The sequence below is a fragment of the Aulonocara sp. 'chitande type north' Nkhata Bay genome, linkage group LG20 (genome assembly GCF_057382095.1).
Source record: "Aulonocara sp. 'chitande type north' Nkhata Bay isolate Kocher_YH1m ecotype deep benthic linkage group LG20, A_spYH_male_GT1.1, whole genome shotgun sequence".
Classification (NCBI taxonomy): domain Eukaryota; kingdom Metazoa; phylum Chordata; class Actinopteri; order Cichliformes; family Cichlidae; genus Aulonocara; species Aulonocara sp. 'chitande type north' Nkhata Bay.
In genome coordinates this window covers 23,535,801-23,555,525 of record NC_141363.1, presented here as the reverse complement: position 1 = coordinate 23,555,525, position 19,725 = coordinate 23,535,801, and the positions used below count along the sequence as shown (strand labels likewise).

Below are 19,725 nucleotides of genomic sequence, written 5' to 3'. Positions count from 1 at the left end.
AATCCCAACGAAAAACAACCAAAACATGATGTTAACACTTTCATTGACTTCAATATGTTCATATTTCCAGAAATGCCTCATGCAATACAGCTACTGGCTTTGTTTGTTAATGTTTGTTCATGACCTTATGATATAAAATTAGCCTGAATTGTCATTACACCCATGATGGCATGGAAATTTGAGTATAGAGGAAAAAAAACCTTTTAATTGTCACCTTTCTGATGATGAAATAAACAATGCGTAATTTTAAAATTTCCCTTGAACTCTGGCATACCTTAATCTGATGGAGCGTTTTCGCAGTTACCATAGTGACCATAGTAACCCAACATTCACAGCTATGAGAAATTTAGAATCAATCAGTTAGTCTAACCCCGCTAATTGGATGTCTTATCACCGTGGGAAGAAGCCGGAGTACCCTCAAAGAAAACACGCAAACTCTATATAAAAGGAACCCGACCTGAGTCGAACTCAGGAACTCACAAACACACACGGGAGTTCACGGTGCATTCACGTATCATGCGGCGCTAGGGTTAGAGAGCTAGCCATACAAAGAGAATAATTGATGTTAGTATTAGATTAATATATATATTTTTAGCGCTGTCAAGTTAGCTGTCAAGATAACTGAGATGTTTGAAAACAACTCCAAAAGGACCTATAAATCTCATGTGCTTGTGTTTTTGTCAGTGATAGGCCTACTGTACTCTTAAAATGAAATGTGCGTCTGGCATAACAACGGAAGCCTACGCTCCAGCGCGGTTCCTAAACGCACCAGAGGTGCCCCGGAAACGTTTTCCAGTATCCGTGTGTTTGTTGTTGTGAATGAAGTGTGAGCATGGACACCTTTGCAGTTCAGGCTTAGGTAGGTGATTACCTTAAATCGGTATATTTTTAAGTTTAAGAAATGGGTGGGCCTGTTTAGTATTACAGGTATCGTACAGTTTAGCATGAACAATTCAGGTTAGCCACAACGCTGCTAACATTAGCTAATTTAGATACAGGACACAAACAGCGTTCAAACACGGCTGAATTAGACAATACTCTTGTGTGTGAGATATTTTATTTTACTTTTTAGATTATCTACCCTATTTATGTTTTAGAAATGGATACCAGAGAATCGTCTTTCGGGTCTTTCCCCCTGTTAGCTTACAAACGCGAACTCTAAAGCTACGTCAAAGCTAGCATCAAAGCTGCAGGATGTTTTTGCAGATTCTCAGTAATCCAGGTCATTGTAGTAGCGCCTGCTTTTAGGACTACTGGACTTCTTCTTAGGTTTTTTAAGATGTTTCACCTCTCATCCGAATTCCTTCTCCAACTCTAAAAGTATGATGGGATATTAAGTCAGTGTTAAGTCAAAGAAACAACCTCAGATTTTAACCAAAAAGAAATAAAACAAGACTACCGTCTTGGAAAAGGAAAAACTCGAAAGAACCTTCTCCAAGCCTAACATCCTAACATTAGAGCACTTCAGACCCAGCAACAAAAATACAAAGACAAACTGGTTCCAATCCAACACCTTAACATGACCCCGGTGTCACTATTAACATGCGTTGGCGTTTCTCTTTAGGTTGATTTAACTGAATCCATGATGAACTTTGACGGTCTTGACCCTGGGATGGGTGAATACTCAGCCAGCCTTCATGGAACTCTAGATGCAGGCCTGGAACCCTCCATGGACCCACACCTAAACCCAAAACTACTCCAGGGTGTGGAGCTATACCCAGAGGGACAGGCTGTGACCGTCCCGGAGCCTGTACACCTGATGGAGGGGATCTTTTCTGAGCTGCACAGTGTAGTTTCAGAAGTTGGCATCCCTGTCACTGCAACACATTTTGACCTGCAGGAGGAAATGCTCTGGATGGGAAACCACAGAGTGAGAACCAGAATTATATTGGAGGACAGATCGTTTCGTCAGCCGTTACACTTTGTAATATTCCTTTTTTGTGTTCTTTTAAGGGTCATGTAACATCATTCTTTGGACCAACAATGGCACGCTACTCTTCTTTCCAAGTCCACGCAACCGATGACATCCGACATATTCAGAGTTTGGAAACAGGCGTGCTGGTCCTCTCTAAATGCAACCTGAGATGTTACACTCGTGGAGGTCTCGTCATGTTTGATTATCCGTAAGAGTTTACTTTTACATTGATTGTTGATATGTTGCACAATATTGGTGAGAAATTAGAGAAAATACAACATTAAGTGTCCTGGTGAAGTTTTCTGCAAAAATACAGAAGAAACACTGTCAGTAGATATTATTGTGAATCCTACCTATCTTAAATAGGGGTGTGTTTTTCCTCTATGTTTTTGTGCTCATAGTGATTGTATATGACATGGAGATATGAAAATATTTTTACGGTTATGGAATTAATGGCCATTTTTGGTGCTTTGCAGGATGGAGGAAGGAGCTGATATGCACAGCCTCCTCATGACTGATAACAACACGCTGCTCATGGGTGGATTGCAAAACTATGTGGCTGAAGTTGACCTGAATACAGTCCAAGAAACTCAAAAAGTAAGACATCAGGCTTGCATTTATCAAGCCTGATATAAGCATAGACCACTGGCACAACATAGCACTTCACAGCGAGTGTCTGACTGTCTGCTGTTTTGGTTGTACTTCCAGTTCACAGTGGAGGTACCTGGAGTGGCAATAATGCGTCAGACCAATCGTTTCTTCTTCTGTGGACACACTTCTGGCAAAGTAAGTCTCATATGATTATATCAGTTTTGAAAAAATATATTTGTTTGTTTTACATGACTCTCACATTTACCCTCCGTTCAAAACAGGTGACCCTTCGTGACTTGCGTACCTTTAAGATGGAGCATGAGTTTGACGCATTTTCTGGCAGCTTGTCAGACTTTGATGTTCACGGAAACCTTCTGGCTGCATGTGGATTCTCCAGCCGAGGCCTGAATGGGTTGGCATGTGACCGTTTCCTCATGGTGTATGACCTCCGCATGATGCGTGCTGTAACCCCCCTTCAGGTGCATGTGGATCCCCTCTTCTTGCGCTTCATTCCTACCTACACGTCACGGCTTGCAATCCTCTCACAGACAGGTATGAACTAAAGAGTCTAGTCAATTTTAGAGTTCTTTAGTCTGATTGCTTGTTAGTTTCCTTGGTTTGTTTGGTCAACATAAGTGAAATACCAAGAAATACCAAGACGAAATTTCGTCATTACAGTCAAATGTATTTTTTTCTCTTTGTAACTATGGTATCATAAGTGAAAAGGGGTTGAGTCTTTTTCCCACCTGGAGTATGTTGTCCAGCTCTTAGTGCTATAGAAGAGTGTGCTCATGACACAAGCAATGTACACAATTATTTTCATTTTAATGCTGTACAGTGAGGCCAGCAAGAGCTGTTGTGGCATTCCTGATGTGTTTGTTCCTCTTTCCAGCTGTTGCACAGGACCTCATGCAATGACTGTAGTTTTCTGGTCTTGTATGGTTTTAAGAGCTAAAGCAGAACACTTTGATGATAGGAGTCATCATTTAGTTTTTATATATTATCATTAGGAAAGTCAATAACAAAACTGACATCTGATAAGTAGTTTACCGCAGTCTCTTATGCTTCCAAAAACTGGTACATGTAGCCGGGCAACATGGTTATGTGGGGGTTAGCGCTAGTCCTGGGTATGAATCCGCCTTCTGGCCAGAGTTTGCATTCTCTGTGGCTCCCTCCTGCAGTTCAAAGACATGCAGTTAGTGGCATTAGGTTATCTGGTGATTCTCAGTTGACCATAGGTGTGAATGTGAGTGCAAATGGTTGTATGTCTCTCTGTGTTGGCCCTGCAACAGTCCGACAGCCTGTCATCCTATGATAGCTGGAATATGCTCCAGCCCCGCTGCCTCGTGATCCTGAATTGAAAGTGCAAGAGAGTGGATGGATGGTACATTTAGCTTCACTATAACCGCCTGTATTCTCTCTTTTTCCAGGTCAGTGCCAGTTCTGTGAGCCCACCGGCCTTGCCAACATGGCAGATATTTTTCACGTCAACACAGTGGGCCAGTTGCTCATGAGTTTTGACGTGTCAACAAGCAAACAAGCCTTAGCCTTTGGGGATTCAGGGGGATGTGTGCACCTTTGGTCCGATGCTCCAGAAGTTTCATTCAACGACTACTCACGGGAGACGGAATTTGCCCTGCCCTGCCTCGTGGACACACTGCCTCAGCTGGACTGGAATCACGACCTGCTGCCCCTCTCTCTGATCCCCATGCCGCTGACGAGCACTGAGCCTCTGCTGTCAGACTGGCCCACTGCCCTGGCTACACCCAGCCCCAGGTAACACAATTATTAACAGTATATACAAAACTGTTGTACTTAAATTAAAAACAAATAAGTCACCAAAAACTGAACTGAAACACACACTCTGGAAAGTAACTCGGATAGAAAACCAAACTGTTTTTGTCTTTAAAAGTTCATCAGGGTCACTATAGTTTATCTCAAACGAACTCCACATTACACTGTCACACTTCTCAAAATACAAAGAAATACATCAAAGGCAGAAAGTGGTTCCAAAAAATACACTATTGCCAAGACTTTAAGTTCCCAGCTGTTTTAGGAATTTATTTAGCCTCGGTGGAAAATTAAACTATAGGTTTATGACGTGTTTTTAAGAAATTTACATTTTCATCAGGAACCTGTGGGCTCGGGGCTGGATGCCACAGACAGAATAAGGAAGTTGGAAAGAATTGAGAGACAGAGTAAAGCATTGTTGACTTCAGTTTTTTAAGGATCGTTTTTCTTTACCAAAAAAAAAGAAGAAAAAAAGTTTTTAAACAGTGTGGAGAAATATCAAACATTTTCAAGCTTTTCTGAATTTATATGGTAAAACCAAACCAGGAAAGAGAAGCTGGATCAGTGGCGATGTACGATCTCATGCATGACATAACTGTTCATACCATAAACATATTACTTGACAATCTGGAAGTGGTTAATTTCTCTTCTCTGCAGTCATAGTTGATAACATTACCTATGAAAATGATGACATCTGTATTTGAAGCTATATATTACACACTTTATGTGAAGGGACAGAGACACGCCATATTTTATGACACTAATTAAAACATGTAAACTATGGCTTGAAATTGGTTGGATTTCGTGTTCAGATTTTGTAAAGTTTGTGATGCAGTTTTTTTTTGTTTTTTTTTGTTTTTTTGAACGAATATATTAATTTACTCCTGTTTCACTATTAAAGGCACTTCAGAATGAGAAGCATGGCTTGTAGCTGCCCCTTCCCCCTTTTCCCCTTAACTGCTTTACAATCTAAAACGTGTGGGTTTTTTTTTTTGGTTTTTGTTTTTTTCTTCTTTTTTTTTTAAACAGACGAGCCCCTCCGGTGGACCCAGAAATCCTCCGCACTATGAAAACTGTTGGCTTCATTGGTTACGCAGCAAATCCTCGTACCCGCCCCAGGAACCAGGCATGTGAAGAACTTGGTTATGCTAATTTAAATGGGGAAAAAAGATTTTTAATTGTCCTTCTTCACAAAATCCTAACAATCTTTCTATTTTAAGGTTGAAAACCAGTTAAACACATGGTTTTTAACATAATTTAACATTTTTTTGTGGTCCCTGTTTTGGTTTCAGGTTCCTTATAAGATTAAAGATGTGGAGCCTGATTATGATAATTACAACCAGGTCCCTGAGTCACCAATAGGACGTGATGAAGAGCCACATCTTTACATGGTGCCCAAAAAGTATAGAAAGGTTGGACTTTATTTCATTCTCGTTCTCATATAGAGATGAGATTTATTGTTGACGTATCACAATCTATAAAGTTTTACTGTAAATTTAGATTTCCAAAACACGTGATGAAGATGTCTTTGTTCTGCTTCAGGTCACAATTAAATACTCTAAACTTGGATTGGAGGACTTTGACTTCAAACATTACAACAGGACCTTGTTTGCTGGCCTGGAGCCACACATTCCCAATGCCTACTGTAACTGCATGATCCAGGTAAGAGACTGAAGATTTACAATGTGTTTGGTAAAAATTTATTTTTTTGATATGAGACATCATCAAGAGTTGCTCTCTGGTTTTTTGTCTTAGGTGTTATATTTCCTGGAGCCGATTCGCTGCCTTGTTCAGAATCATTTGTGCCAGAAAGAGTTTTGTTTGGCCTGTGAGCTCGGCTTCCTCTTTCACATGTTAGATTTGTCACGAGGAGATCCATGTCAGGTAAGTTTTTTCATTCATTTCTCTGAAATAACGATTCAGCCTCTTGGGAAATACAGAACCCTTAAATTGAATCCTCATTTCTTTGCAACTGGACAATAATTTATTATGTAGCTTTCCCAAAGTACCATCTCCTATCATCTTCCTCAAGGCCAGTAACTTCCTCAGAGCATTTCGAACCATCCCTGAAGCCTCGGCGTTGGGCCTGATCCTCTCAGACTCGGACGAGCAAACGGGGAAGGCTAGGCTTGGTCGCTTAATCCAAAGTTGGAATCGTTTCATCCTCACCCAGCTTCACCAGGAGACACAGGAGCAGGAGGGTCCGCAAGCCTACAGAGGTGCTAGCAGCAGGTATAATACATCAGTCTGGATGTGTTCTAGGCTGCTTAGAGAAAGAGCCCTGGGTCTGTGGGTTTCCTCTGGAGCTGGTGTTTCTTCCATCCTTAACATGGTTACTTTACACTTCCCGTCACTGTGGCCTTGGCCAAAGCACACACATATGGGTGTTGTGCCTGGGGACCAATGCTTGGAAATAGTTCAATTGTTATGTTGTCATTATCCTTTGAGAAATTCTCTTTCTGAGTGTGGTGATTGTTCGATAAAGACAACCACATCAAAAAAGGCATCACAATTACAGACATAATTACATACATCTAACAATTAAGTGACAGTAACATTACAAAACACCTCATATCACCTGGATTTATTTAACATCCAGTTTATTGTTACGTGAGACTGTATAAAAGATCAGACGAGTACCTTGACAGGAACTTGTACCTCTGTTGAGAGAAAGTGAATCATTTGCAGGATTCCTTACTCTTTCCCCACCGCTAGTCACTCACAGAGCAAAAACTGCTCTGAGTCTAGAAAGCCCTGCAGTCTTACTGAACATATTTCCAGTCTTATTAAGTTTGTTTATAAAAGTAGAAACCGTTTAAAAGATAACATCTGCGTAACAAATGTGACTGCTCTGTGTTTGTGTTGCAGTTGTCTGGGCTCCTCTGGTGAGTCTGTCATTGGAAAGCTGTTTGGTTGTGAAGTTGAGAACAGTAGTTTGTGTCGCTGTGGCAAAGAAACGGTCCGCTCCTCCCTCACGCTGCTCTTCACCATGCATTACCCCGAGCAGAACACTCAAGGTCAGTTTGAGAGCACTGAGGTGTGCATTTCACACTCATAATATCTCCTCTTTCTTACACGTGTATATATATATCATATGCTTACATTTAAAAAAAAAAATAATAATAATGATAATTTTATCTTATCAGTTTCCAATATATGTTTTTTTAATCCTGTATTTAGAAATTTAATTATCTTCCTCTGTATATCCTTTTCCAGAGCTACTATATTTTATTGTTCTGTATTTGTAGCTTTAAATATTTGAATGTCCTCCATTACAGATGGGTAGTTTTAATGTTGAGTGAGCAGTAGGCTATATCTGTTACCAGTATATTCATTTGACTCTGATATTTTTCAGAAAAAACAATAAAGGAGTATGACTTTGCTGAGATCCTGAAGAAAAGCATCTGCCTGGAGCAGAGCACTCAGGCATGGTGTGAAAACTGTGAGAAGTATCAGCCCACAGTGAGTTACAGCTTTTATTCACTCATATTGTCAATACATAACAGATTGTTAGCCATGCTGCAGAGTGATAGTGTGTTTGTGTTACACTGTAGGTGCAGACACGAAACATTCGATGTCTACCAGATGTTTTGGTGATAAACTGTGAGGTGAACAGTGCTAAAGAGGCTGAATTCTGGAAGGTTCAGGCCGAGGTAAGCGACATTGATTCTGTCATTAAAAAGATAAAAATTAAAACCAAGATGGTCTTCTTCAACTTGTTATTAATTACATGAATGTTTTTTATAGTATGCTTTCAATAAAGCCAAGCAGAAAGAGAAACCAGCAAAACCTAAAGAACCACCTCCCATGCCCACTGAGTGGTGCTTAGAGTAAGTAGAGTAAGACCCCTTTTCATTTTAAAGAAATAGTCTCTCACACACACACACACACACACACACACACACACACACACACACACACACACACACACACACACACACACACACACACACACACACAGCTGTACATTGGAAGGAGCACTTTGAGAAGCCTTAGGGGTGTCAAACATAAGGTTTGGAGGCCTTAGTTGGGCCAGAATGAGCTTGACAAAGACTCCAATCTGGTCCGGTAGACAACTTTGGAAAAATGAAGGTAGGTATAAATTATTGGACTTTTAACTGTGTTTGTTGTGTTATAGTTTTTCCTCCCGATAAAGACCTTCCCCTGTGTCCATTCATACTACACCAAAGTAGTGAAGATTGGATAAACAATTAAATGACAGAAAAGTTTCAGTAGGAAAAAAAGAAACATCAAATATGGGACAGTCTTTTGGCACTGAGCTATCAGATCTTTTTCTGTAATTTTCTACATTGATCATGGAGAAAAACTGAAATGTGCTGTTGAAATTGCACTTCTTTATCTTAAATTGTGATTAAATATGTTGTTGAACTTTACACTTTAAACTTTGTGCAGTGGGGAGGAGATTTGCGGTATGGAGGGCATCACCTTTGACACTCGCACAGAGGATCTGCGGCACATCTGGATCCCCGCCACTCTCAAGATGTCCATCAGCAAAAGTCAAGGACTAGAGATCAGCAGGTGGTCTGAGACCGAGGAGGTGAGGCCTTTAGAGCTTCTTGAGCTAACAATAATTTGAAATAATTTCAGTCTGTAATTTTCCTCCCTGTCCACTCACTGCAGTATCCCTGAGCAGTAAATCTGCTGGCCACACTTAGACATTGTTTTATTGAGCAACTTTGCTGCACTTTTTTCCCCATTACATTTAGTAAGACATCTTTATTCTTTCTTTGTTAAATTTATATCTCTTATTTTGTTTTACTGTACACACACACTTCATTATATTATATATTATGTAACTTTTTATATAGTTTTTTTACAACCCCTGACAAACTGACACCTTATTGATGAGAGAGGGATTTGCACATCCCTTTGATCCAGGGATCTGTTTCATGTTCCAAGGCTAACTGCTATCAGGGCAGGGATAAGAGACTAAGAGAGATGTAGAAAATCCACATTGCCGGGCACTGAGCGGGGCAAAACCTGTAAACAGATCTGCCCCTCTATGGACCCACCACATGCAGGGAGAGACGCTGGGCTCAGGTGCAGTGTGACCTGGGTATCAAGGTATCAAGAAAAGACAGGGGCTTGGATATGTTGACTCGAAGCATCACTGTCTGTTCATTGGGATGTGGAATGTTCCCTCACTGGTGTGGAAGAAACCTGAATTAGTGCAGATGTAGCTGGGGTGGGTATCTGCTTTGGGAAGCTCAGAATAGCATCCCTTTTTTTTTGGTTCTGCGGGCTTCATCTGAGTGAGACTGTTAGCATGTACTGGTGTGGTTTGCAGTCAAGTGGGAAACAGCTGGTATAAGCACCTCCAAGTCACCTATGGTTATTACCAAAAGTGTTAGTTGAGGTGAATGGGTGTAGTCCGGGATGTCTCAGAAACCATTGAAAACATTATATATCTCATCTGGCCTGCTCTCCCATCTGGGGACTTCAGGAGTAACTGGAGAGTATTAGGGGAAAATCTCTGGAATAACCTGCTGCCATATTATTATTTTTTATATATAGCATTTAGCTATATTTTATTTCAATTTTTAGATAATTTTAAACCATTATTGTCTTTAACTTAAGAGTTTTAGATCTCTAACCCCTGTATTTATTTTACTTCATTTTTTTTTCTGTTCATTTGTGCTCCTTTCTGTTTTGGTTTTTTTTTAAACAAAAACAGAAAGATTAGAGTTTGAGTTACTGAGATATTCTATTTTAACGGTTATTTATCTTAAATTGGGTGTACTGTTTTGGCTGCTGTAACAGCATGTGGTTAAAAAAAAAAGTTTATCTTCTCTTTATCTCGTACTTTATCTGTTACTAGTTAAGTGCTGCTGAAGAGGCGGAGGGAGCTTCTCTGTATGACTTGGTGGTCACGGTGCCGCACATCCTGGATGCTCGCACGGGTGGTAATCTGGTTGCACACATTAAAGTGGGTGAGACCTACCATCAAAGAAAAGAGGTGCGTTAGTCTTAGATAAGAAATTGCAGTCTGAGATAAACTCACTTTGAAAAGTTACATTTTTAACATTTAAAATGATTTTATTATTTCAGGGAGTCACACACCAGCAGTGGTACCTTTTCAATGACTTCCTCATTGAACCGATTGATAAAGTAAGGATTTTACTGCTTATTTATTTTTGCTAATGTAAACGTGTGCAGTCACCTAAAGCTATTTATTATTTTATCTGTTGATTTATTGTTTTTGTTTTCAGACTGAGGCTGCACAGTTTGATGTGAGCTGGAAAGTGCCAGCCATTCTGTATTACGCTAAGAGAAACTACCACACCAAATACGACCTCCGCAGTAAGTTTCAGCATAATAAATCTGAAGGTTTTCTTTTTATTGATCTAACTGCTCATGCTCTGCTGTTTGCCTCAGTTAAAAATCCCATAGATGCTAGCGTGCTGCTCACAGAGGCGTCACTGGCTCGGAAGCAGAGGAAGACACATGCCACTTTTATCCCTCTCATGGTCAGTGAGATGCCGCAGGCTGGTGATCTGGTGGGGCTGGACGCTGAGTTTGTAACACTCAATCAGGTAACTCTAACCACAATACCACTGTGTGAAGTAGGGCTGCCACGATTTGTCGACTAGTCACGATTACGTCGACTATCAAAATCGTCGACGACTGATTTAATAGTCGACGCGTCGTTTGAAGCTTTGTAAGAGGAATAAGTGGCAGGATTTAAGAGTGTAATAACGGACTGAAACAGAAGATGGCAGCATTGCATGTACAAGGATGTCAGCTACCGTTAAACCCCGAAGAAGAAGAAGAAGAAGAAGAAGAAGCAACAGCTGTGTCCCAGAATTCATAGCGCAGCCCAGCTCAGTTTCCAACAATGGCGGCAGCTAGTTAGTTTTAATATTACTCTTATTATTCTTTCTGGGTCACAAAATAAACGTTTAACATATTTTCAGGTGAGAATGTAGCTGTGTAAACCTCAAATATCTGCTCAGTTTACCAGGACACCACATATTTTCAAAAGCGCTCCGACGTTTTCAGAGACGTCTGTTACCCACTAGCTCGTTAGCGAGCCGGGGGCTAGGCTCACTAGCGCCCTGAGAACACCGGACTCCCCGCAAATCGTTTTCAAACCCACCGCCGTCTTTCGCTACTCAGGTTAAATATATATGAGTCACTTAGATAACTTAAAATGTTATTGTTTGGCTTTTTTTTTTTTAGTATTTTATTTGTTCCTGAGTAAATCAGTTTGTCTGAGATTAAAGTTATAGTTTTTACACAGCTGAATAAACGTCAAGCAGACAGCTGATTATCAGAAGTGTGAGATGCTCCAGAATATACTCCAGTGTCCTGTTATATTTTAGATAGCAAGGAGTTTATTAAACTTCACCGAAACAATCTGCAAATTTCATTAAAATTTAATAAACTATCATCTTGTCTTTATTTTTAGTTAGCACAGACCTTACACACTTAAAGCTGTAAGCTAATGATAGTTATATAAAAGCAGATGCTGCTGGTGCAATAAGCTGTAGTTTTACGTACAATGGATGATGATCTGATTAGTCGACTAATCGCAAAAATAATCGGTGACTAGTCGACTATCAAAATAATCGTTTGTGGCAGCCCTAGTGTGAATACATTACCCTGTAAAACACTCGTAACCACATTAATCGGGTTGTCGTTGCTTGCTTTACCGTATTAAAAGATCCTTCCTCTTCATTCCGCATACTTCTGCTTTGTGTGGCTTTGAATTTTTTTTCTGATTTTGGATTAATTTAATTCAAAACCCATTCAAGTTTTATCCACCCACTCCATTACAACATTCCCCATCTTAAAGGAGAACTATTCTAACCATAATGCACTGGTGTTAACTTGAAACTGAAAATAATATATTGTGTGGGATTTCAAAGGAGTGAAATTGCCAGATATTTGTCACATTGTTTTGTGGTTAGTGTAAACACTTTGATAATAAAGAGGAATTCATGGGATTAAACCACTTCTGCTTTTCCTGTAGCAGTGTGACTTCAAAGCGCAGTGTACTCTTTGAAGTTTTTGTTTGGAGTTGTTTACCTGCGAAAAGCTGACAATAAAGTCTACACAAATCTCCATGACATGGAAATTTACAGTGACCTGGAGACATCAGGCCCTTTTTAATCATGATCTGATTATGATTTGTATCGTCTTATGTTAAACCAAATAACTAAAAAAAAAATTGCTTCCAGGTTGAAATCTATAACACTAAATATTAAGTATTACCTGTAGCTGATGACCTGGTTATGAGGAAAAAGTGTTACAGAAAGAATAGGATTAGAAATGAGTTCATCAGAGGGGCTGCTCAGCCACGACAAAGTTAGACAGGCAAGACTGAGGTGGTTTGGACATGTGCAGAGGAGGGATGGTGGATATATTGGACAGCCTGGTGGAAAAGAGGAAGGCCACAGAGGTGGTTTATGGATGTAGTGAAGGAAGACATGGTGGGTGTTATGGGTAGGGTGAGATGGAGGTGACCCCTAAAGCCTGCCGATTGAAGAAGAAGGTGGGAAGACATAATCTTTCATGATAAAAAAATATTATAGACATTTACAGGGAGCTCTTTGTCACAACAGACTGGTCATAATGGTTAACTCATGAAACTAATCCAGGTGTCCAGTTAATAAGGTTAGTAATCTGTGCTCTCCTAGGTTAGACTGTGTTAAATGGAATGCTTTTTACCCATAAGCAGTAAAAAGCTGATGTATTATCGTGAAAAGGTACTGGGTTCGAGTCCACTGACAACCTGGAGTCTTTCTAAAGTAATCTTGTTGTTATTAAACCCAACTCTTTAATGTGTGCGTCTGCAGGAAGAAGCAGAGCTACGCAGTGATGGCACCAAATCAACCATTAAGCCCAGTCAGATGTCTGTGGCCAGGATCACCTGTGTGAGGGGTCAGGGGCCCAACGAGGGGGTCCCCTTCATCGATGACTACATCTCCACTCAGGAGCAGGTGAGAAGCTGCAGAGAGTATGATTACATAATGTTTAAAGGATCCACCTGCTAACTGGTCAATTTGTTCTTCCAGGTGGTCGACTATTTGACACAATACTCTGGCATCAAACCTGGAGACCTGGATGCCAAAATATCGTCTAAGCATCTGACCACTCTGAAGTCAACCTACCTAAAGTTGCGCTTCCTCATTGACACAGGAGTTCGCTTTGTAGGTCACGGCCTACAGAAAGATTTTCGTGTCATCAACTTACTGGTATGTTGTTGCTATAAACTAGTGTGTATAATTTAGAGCTCAGTAAAGTCAAATTTAGTCATCTCACAACTTTTAGAGTGATTAGATGTGATTTTTAAGGTTTTTCTTTTGTTTTTTAAGGTTCCAAAAGATCAAGTTGTTGATACTGTCCATCTCTTCCATTTGCCCCGCAAGAGGATGATTTCTCTTAGATTTCTTGCCTGGTATTTTCTCGGTAAGTCAAGGTTAAAATATAGAGCTTACTGTAAAAACAAACAAATCAAAAAATGTACAAAAAACAAAGGTTAGTAGTTAACACATTTGGCGATGCCGTGGTGCAAGGGACCAGCTGACATTAGCATTTTCTACAAAAGCCCATGAGCCTTACCTGCAACTCACGTCTATGTACAGCATTAAAGTCTTTGCATTCAATGATCTTCAGACATACAGATGAATGCCTCAAAAAATAATCCTGTACTTTTTATTTAATTAAATTAACTAATTCAAATATGTGTGAGTTTTCCTTTAAATCTTGAAGTCTTAAACCAACCAATCAAAAAATTAATAAATTAATAAATAAAATCACAACTTCCAACATACACACAGTGTAAAAAAATCCCAGATGGTAGCAGATTACAGTACACTGATGTATGAGTGTCGGAGACCTTTCTGTCAAGGTTATAGACACATTTCAAGCTGAAACACTTAAAAATGTATAAAGATAATCATTTTATTTCACTCGTTATCAATAAATGTAATTCTCTTCTGAAATCTGAAGATAACAGTTTACCTTAACTCATTTCTGATTGTTTTCTTCTTGATGTCCACAGACCTCAACATCCAGGGGGAAACCCATGACAGCATAGAGGATGCACGCACTGCCCTGCAGCTGTACAGGAAGTACCTGGAGCTGAGTCATGGCGGCGGGAATGATGAAGTGAGGAAGGTCCTTAAGGGACTCTATGAAAAAGGGCGCCAACTGGACTGGAAAGTCCCGGAATCGGACACAGGAGATGGTCAAGGTAGCCCAAAAAGTACGAGACTGCGCTGAAGTAGACGCAGACTGATTTTGACGTCGTGTGAGTTTAGATGACAGGGGTTAATGAGAGACATTGTGAATGGATTGAATGCACTCTCCTTCCTTCCACAGGTGCTGCTGTGTTTCCCTCTGTGATGGGGCTGTGAGCAACACCGTGACCGGGAGATTCTCTTGCTTATTTTCTTCAGATGTGTCACATTTTATACTCGTTTGCTTTGTGTACAGTTTTCATGCAGGTATGTCTGCATCTGTAAACAGACTGAGTCAGTGACTGATCATTTTTAGTCATGAATAAATTTGGGCTTTTTAGGTCAAAGGTTTTCAAAAAAATTGGTTTGTATTTTATCTTTTTGAAACATTAAATAAAAAAGATTTTTGTTGCTGTAAACGAACGCATCCTGAGCGTGTAAGATGCTTTTTTTATACCGGGAAGTGGGAAATGTACCGTAGTTTTCGGGTCATAAGCCGCTACTTGTGAACACTGCGGCTTATACTGACGTGCGGCTAATGCATTTTTTTTTTTTTTTCATGTGGCCAAAAACATTTTGCCTGGTAACAGTAGACCAATAAAATTGATAAGTAGTGTATATATACGGTATATATTTTTACCGGTTGTTAAGAGATGTTTTAATGTTGTTTGTGCACTGTTCCGTAAAAAAACCATAAGAAACGTAATTTGTGTGTTACTGATACGTACGTATACTTAAAGGTAGCCGTGTTACAGGCGCTGTTCGAGGAAAAAAAGCATTTGCAGTATGTATTTTTGTATGTTACCATAACGTTTATGTTACCTTACGGATTAAATTAAACTTTAAAAATCCTCACATGTAATATTTCTGTGTAAATATCTTTTATTACAAGTGAATTAAAATCCGGTGCGGCCTGTACAAGTATGAAATTGATTTTCTTTCTAAAATTAGAGCATGCGGCTTTTAATCAGGTGCGCTCTGTAGTCCGGGAATTACGGTACATGAATACTTGTCAATCTTGATTAAAATCGAATAACCCAAACTCTGTGACTGTTCAGAGAAATCTATTTACATCTAACAATGACTTTAGTTTGGTCTTTTCCCTATCCTTCTGTGAAATCTGCTATCATTGTTAATTTTCCAGGTAACTTCTGGAAAATAATTTAAATGATTTCTTACAAATCTCAATGCAGAACTATTTTTTCTTTTCCTGTTTTAGTACAGTTTGTTCTGCTAAAGTATGAAAAAATGTATTCAAATGCAACTGTGACCAGAGAGCATTTCCAAACACAATGGATCACTGAAGTTAGTCAATACCAATAAGCTAAAACTACATTACATCACATCTGGCCCCTCCACCTTTTTGTCTGGATTTGTCAGAATTAGTTGTGATTTAAATAAAGTGAAGTTTCATTGCCTTTGTTCCCTCATGCAGAAAAAAACAAAAAGGGTACCCTGTCTAGTTGGACTCCTTTTCAAGTTTCAGACGTGTGTTGTGTTAGCTGATCTACTACAGAAACATCTTCCCTCTAAACTTCTCGTTTTTTAAACAAACCAAGACCTGGAAGCATCAAATATTTTAACAGCAGTTACTGGAAAACTGATTTGTAGATTGTTTTTGCTGTTACATTAAATTCAATTCTATTTTATTTTTTCAGTGCCAAATCACAACAACAGTCGCCTCAAGGCGCTTTATGTTGTAAGGTAGACCCTATAGTAATGCATACAGAGAAAAACCCAACAATCATATGACCCCCTATGAGCTTTTCCAACAGTGGGAAGGAAAAGCTCCCTTTTAACAGGAAGAACCCTCTGGCAGAACCAGGCTCGTGACCGGTTGGGGGAGAGAGAGAAGAAAAACATGCTGTGGAAGAGAGCCAGAGATGAATAACAAGTGTGATTCAGTGCAAAGAGGTGTATAAACATGTAGTGAGTGAGAAAGGTGACTGAAAAAGAAATACTCGTGCATCATGGGAATCCCCCAGCAGCCTACATCTATTGCAGCATAACTATAGAAGGATTCAGGGTCACCTGGTCCAGCCCTAAGTTTGAAGCCTAATCTTGAAAGTAGAGATAGTGTCTGTCTCCCGAATCCAAGTTGGAAGCTGGTTCCACAGAAGAGGGGCCTGAAGGCTGAAGGCTCTGCTTCCCATTCTACTTTTAAATACTCTAGGAACAACAAGTTAGCCTGCAGGGCAAGAGCGAAGTGCTCTAATGGGGTGATATAGTACTACAAGGTCATTAAGATAAGATGGGACCTGATTATTTAAGACCTTGTGTGTGAGGAGCAGGATTTTGAATCCAATTCTGGATTTAACAGGGAGCCAATGAAGGGAAGCCAATATAGGAGAAATATGCTCTCTCTTTCTAGTCCCTGTCAGTACTCTTGCTGCAGCATTGAAAAGACATTTTATTCTTTATTTACCGTCACATGTACTTTGAGAATTGAATGCATGTATTAAACATGTCCAAAGTATTACATAATGAGGCTGGTGTATATAGGCTTAATCTCTGTGAATCAAAAGTTGAGTCTGTAGACTGCTCTAAATGTGAGCAGTGGGCAGGGTTTAACTGGTTAAAAGAAAATAACCATAAAGTGTACTAAACTGATTACCTCCAAAACAAACAAAACACGGGGAAGGAGCACCACCCAAACCAAGAATAATTTTACTGATAAGTGGCTTCTGGAGCTTTAAAGACGACCGCGAGTCACTTACTTAGACATATATAGCTTAACTTTAATTTCGTGGAAATGTGCGTCATAAAGATCGCTCGTATAAAATCATGGGTCCGATGTCATTAAAAAGGAAAAGAAAAAAATTATAGATTGCTATAATTGTAGATAAAACATCTCTTGAAGAAGGGCAGGTTTTTAAACATTACATGGCCTGACCCAGTCAGGCGGTGATCAGATCCGACCTGCTTGGAAAAACTCCGTTTTGATTGGTGAAGCGCTCTAAATCACATTTAAATGTAACGGTGCCCCCTGCTGGACAATCTGTGAACTCTTAACGTTTCCACAGGGGTGTTTTAAAATATGGATTTATTGAATGCCAAAGGATTGTAGGACATTTTCTCAAAATTTCCTCATTCTTTAAGAGCCGTTTGGCATCTTTTAAAAGGACCTGCGGTTTGTAGCATAAGAAAGGTCTATGATGTACGTCTTGAAATTCCCCAGTCACTTTTATGTTGCAGCTGAAGCCATGGGCCGGGCTAAGGAAAGTGAGGTAAAATTCAGACTTTTTAGTCTGAAAACCCCAGTGCAGTGGTAACACTACAAGGCACCATGGTTATTGCTGAATATGCATGTTTTACATATTTGGGTGTTGCACTTTGTAGATGGTCCCTGCACACTATTCTCGCAGTGAGCAGCAGATGAGCTTGTAGCTTGTTGTCAGCCTTAATTTGTGGGTGTTCTATAAAACTATATTTACTAATTATTTCTACTAGCAGTTCAAATGTCTACATTTTTCCATTATAACCTTGAAAATAAAATACATAGATCTTACTCCTTGACTTAAAATGTTTAGACTTTCCAAAAGAATTTTACAGATATTTGTCATAAATTTCCAAACTGTCTTTTCCCCCTAATATAGTATAAATTAGACACCGTTTTGTGAGTGAGTTGATTTTTTCAACGTCATACACACACTCACACGCCCCGTGTGAGTACGGGGAAACTTGTGAACACAAAAAATAAAATAACAATAATAATATTTGAAATCCATAAATGACAGCCAGTGACAAAAATAGAAACATGATGATTTATTTATTTATTTCTAAGCCACACTTGCAGACACATGTTCTCTTTGTTAGAGCACAAAATATAAATGTTTGTACAGGAAAGATAAAATTTAAGGCACGTTTTATTTCCCACGCACAAACCGCAAAACTACAGAAGAGTGTGAAGCTGCTGAAACTCAGAACGAACGATAAATTATATTTACAGAGCCACAGACTCACACCAGACTTCAGAACAGTCCTCTTTATTCACAGGTTTAAAACACACACACGGCTGCAGGTCTAAATCTGAGGCAGACCTGCAGTGTGTTCATGTCTCAGTTTTGTCTTCCAGGCTTTTTGCAGAAACATCTGTGAACCCGCAAAAGCAGAGGACATCACGTGCATTCAGGTGCACCTGATGTCTGTTTGCTCACTGACGCCATCGTTAGAAGGTTCATTAGCTAATCGCTGACCTTTGTTTACTCACATCACTGATGACAAGCTCCTGATGTTAAGCATGAACTAAAAGCTGAAACACGGCTGAGACTACACAAACTCCTGCTGCAGCTTCTTTTAAACCCTGTATATATATATATATATATATATGTATGTATGTATATATATGTATGTATGTATATATATATGTATGTATGTATGTATATATGTATATATATATATATATATATACATATATATGTATATATATATATATATATATATATATATGTATATATATATATATATATATATATATATATATATATATATATATATATATATATATATATATATATATATATATATATATATATATATATATATATATATATATATACATACATACATACATACATACAGGGTATTAGAGAAAATTGACATTTTTTGCCATTTTTCTTGTTTGTTTGCACATTATTATTGTGTACATATTACATATGTAACATTATTGTTAATATTATTATTAGATATCAAAGATACAATTTGATTAAGGGTTTTCCTGTCATAACTTCAATACAAATGCAATTACACACGTAAACAATAGGATCAAAATAAACTTTTAAAAAGTCTGTTGATCAAATGCTGATTTTCAAAACATTCTAGAGGAAAACAGATAAAATAATCTGAACAGTAACAGTGATCTTGGATGATGATGGAGGCTTCAATGGATTATTCTGTTTCAATCAATAGGTTCGTATCTATGACAATAATTTGATAAGTTTAACAGGTTTGTTTAGGCCTGGCAATACTGGAAATATTCACAAACTTTTGTTTTTGAAGAATGTTTATCTTTTTTGGGATGAAGCTATCTGGCAAAATGAGACAACCCTTTTAACCTCATCTGTATGTCTATCATGTGGCTATGATACTGGATTTTGGTTTGATGCATATGCAGGTTACAGCTGGGGAATGGCAGTATGTTGTGGATTGATTTGGCATGTTCAACCACTGTTACACCAAACTCTCTCACTTATAACATGATAAAGGCCTCTTACTCAGTGTCAT

At 39.0% G+C, this 19,725-nt stretch overlaps 1 protein-coding gene across 2 annotated transcripts; it reads left to right on the top strand.

The window, feature by feature from the left end:
- The first annotated feature begins 342 nt into the window (after nucleotides 1-342).
- Nucleotides 343-15,807, top strand: LOC147305630 (PAN2-PAN3 deadenylation complex catalytic subunit PAN2-like). Of its 2 annotated transcripts, none has more exons than XM_086277456.1 (26): nucleotides 343-859; nucleotides 1,565-1,870; nucleotides 1,954-2,123; nucleotides 2,392-2,512; nucleotides 2,624-2,701; nucleotides 2,788-3,058; nucleotides 3,937-4,282; nucleotides 5,327-5,423; nucleotides 5,590-5,709; nucleotides 5,840-5,959; nucleotides 6,053-6,181; nucleotides 6,330-6,529; nucleotides 7,166-7,314; nucleotides 7,653-7,759; nucleotides 7,852-7,950; nucleotides 8,045-8,127; nucleotides 8,711-8,855; nucleotides 10,137-10,274; nucleotides 10,367-10,426; nucleotides 10,528-10,618; nucleotides 10,694-10,851; nucleotides 13,117-13,260; nucleotides 13,336-13,515; nucleotides 13,636-13,729; nucleotides 14,325-14,516; nucleotides 14,645-15,807. In XM_086277456.1, exons 2-26 carry the CDS (start codon nucleotides 1,583-1,585, stop codon nucleotides 14,677-14,679), a joined length of 3,615 nt encoding a protein of 1,204 aa, XP_086133582.1. In that variant the 5' UTR covers nucleotides 343-859; nucleotides 1,565-1,582; the 3' UTR covers nucleotides 14,680-15,807. The 2 variants fall into 2 exon arrangements, with proteins under 2 accessions (XP_086133582.1, XP_086133581.1); XM_086277455.1 differs by having other exon boundaries at nucleotides 14,325-14,528.
- The last annotated feature ends 3,918 nt before the right edge of the window (nucleotides 15,808-19,725 follow it).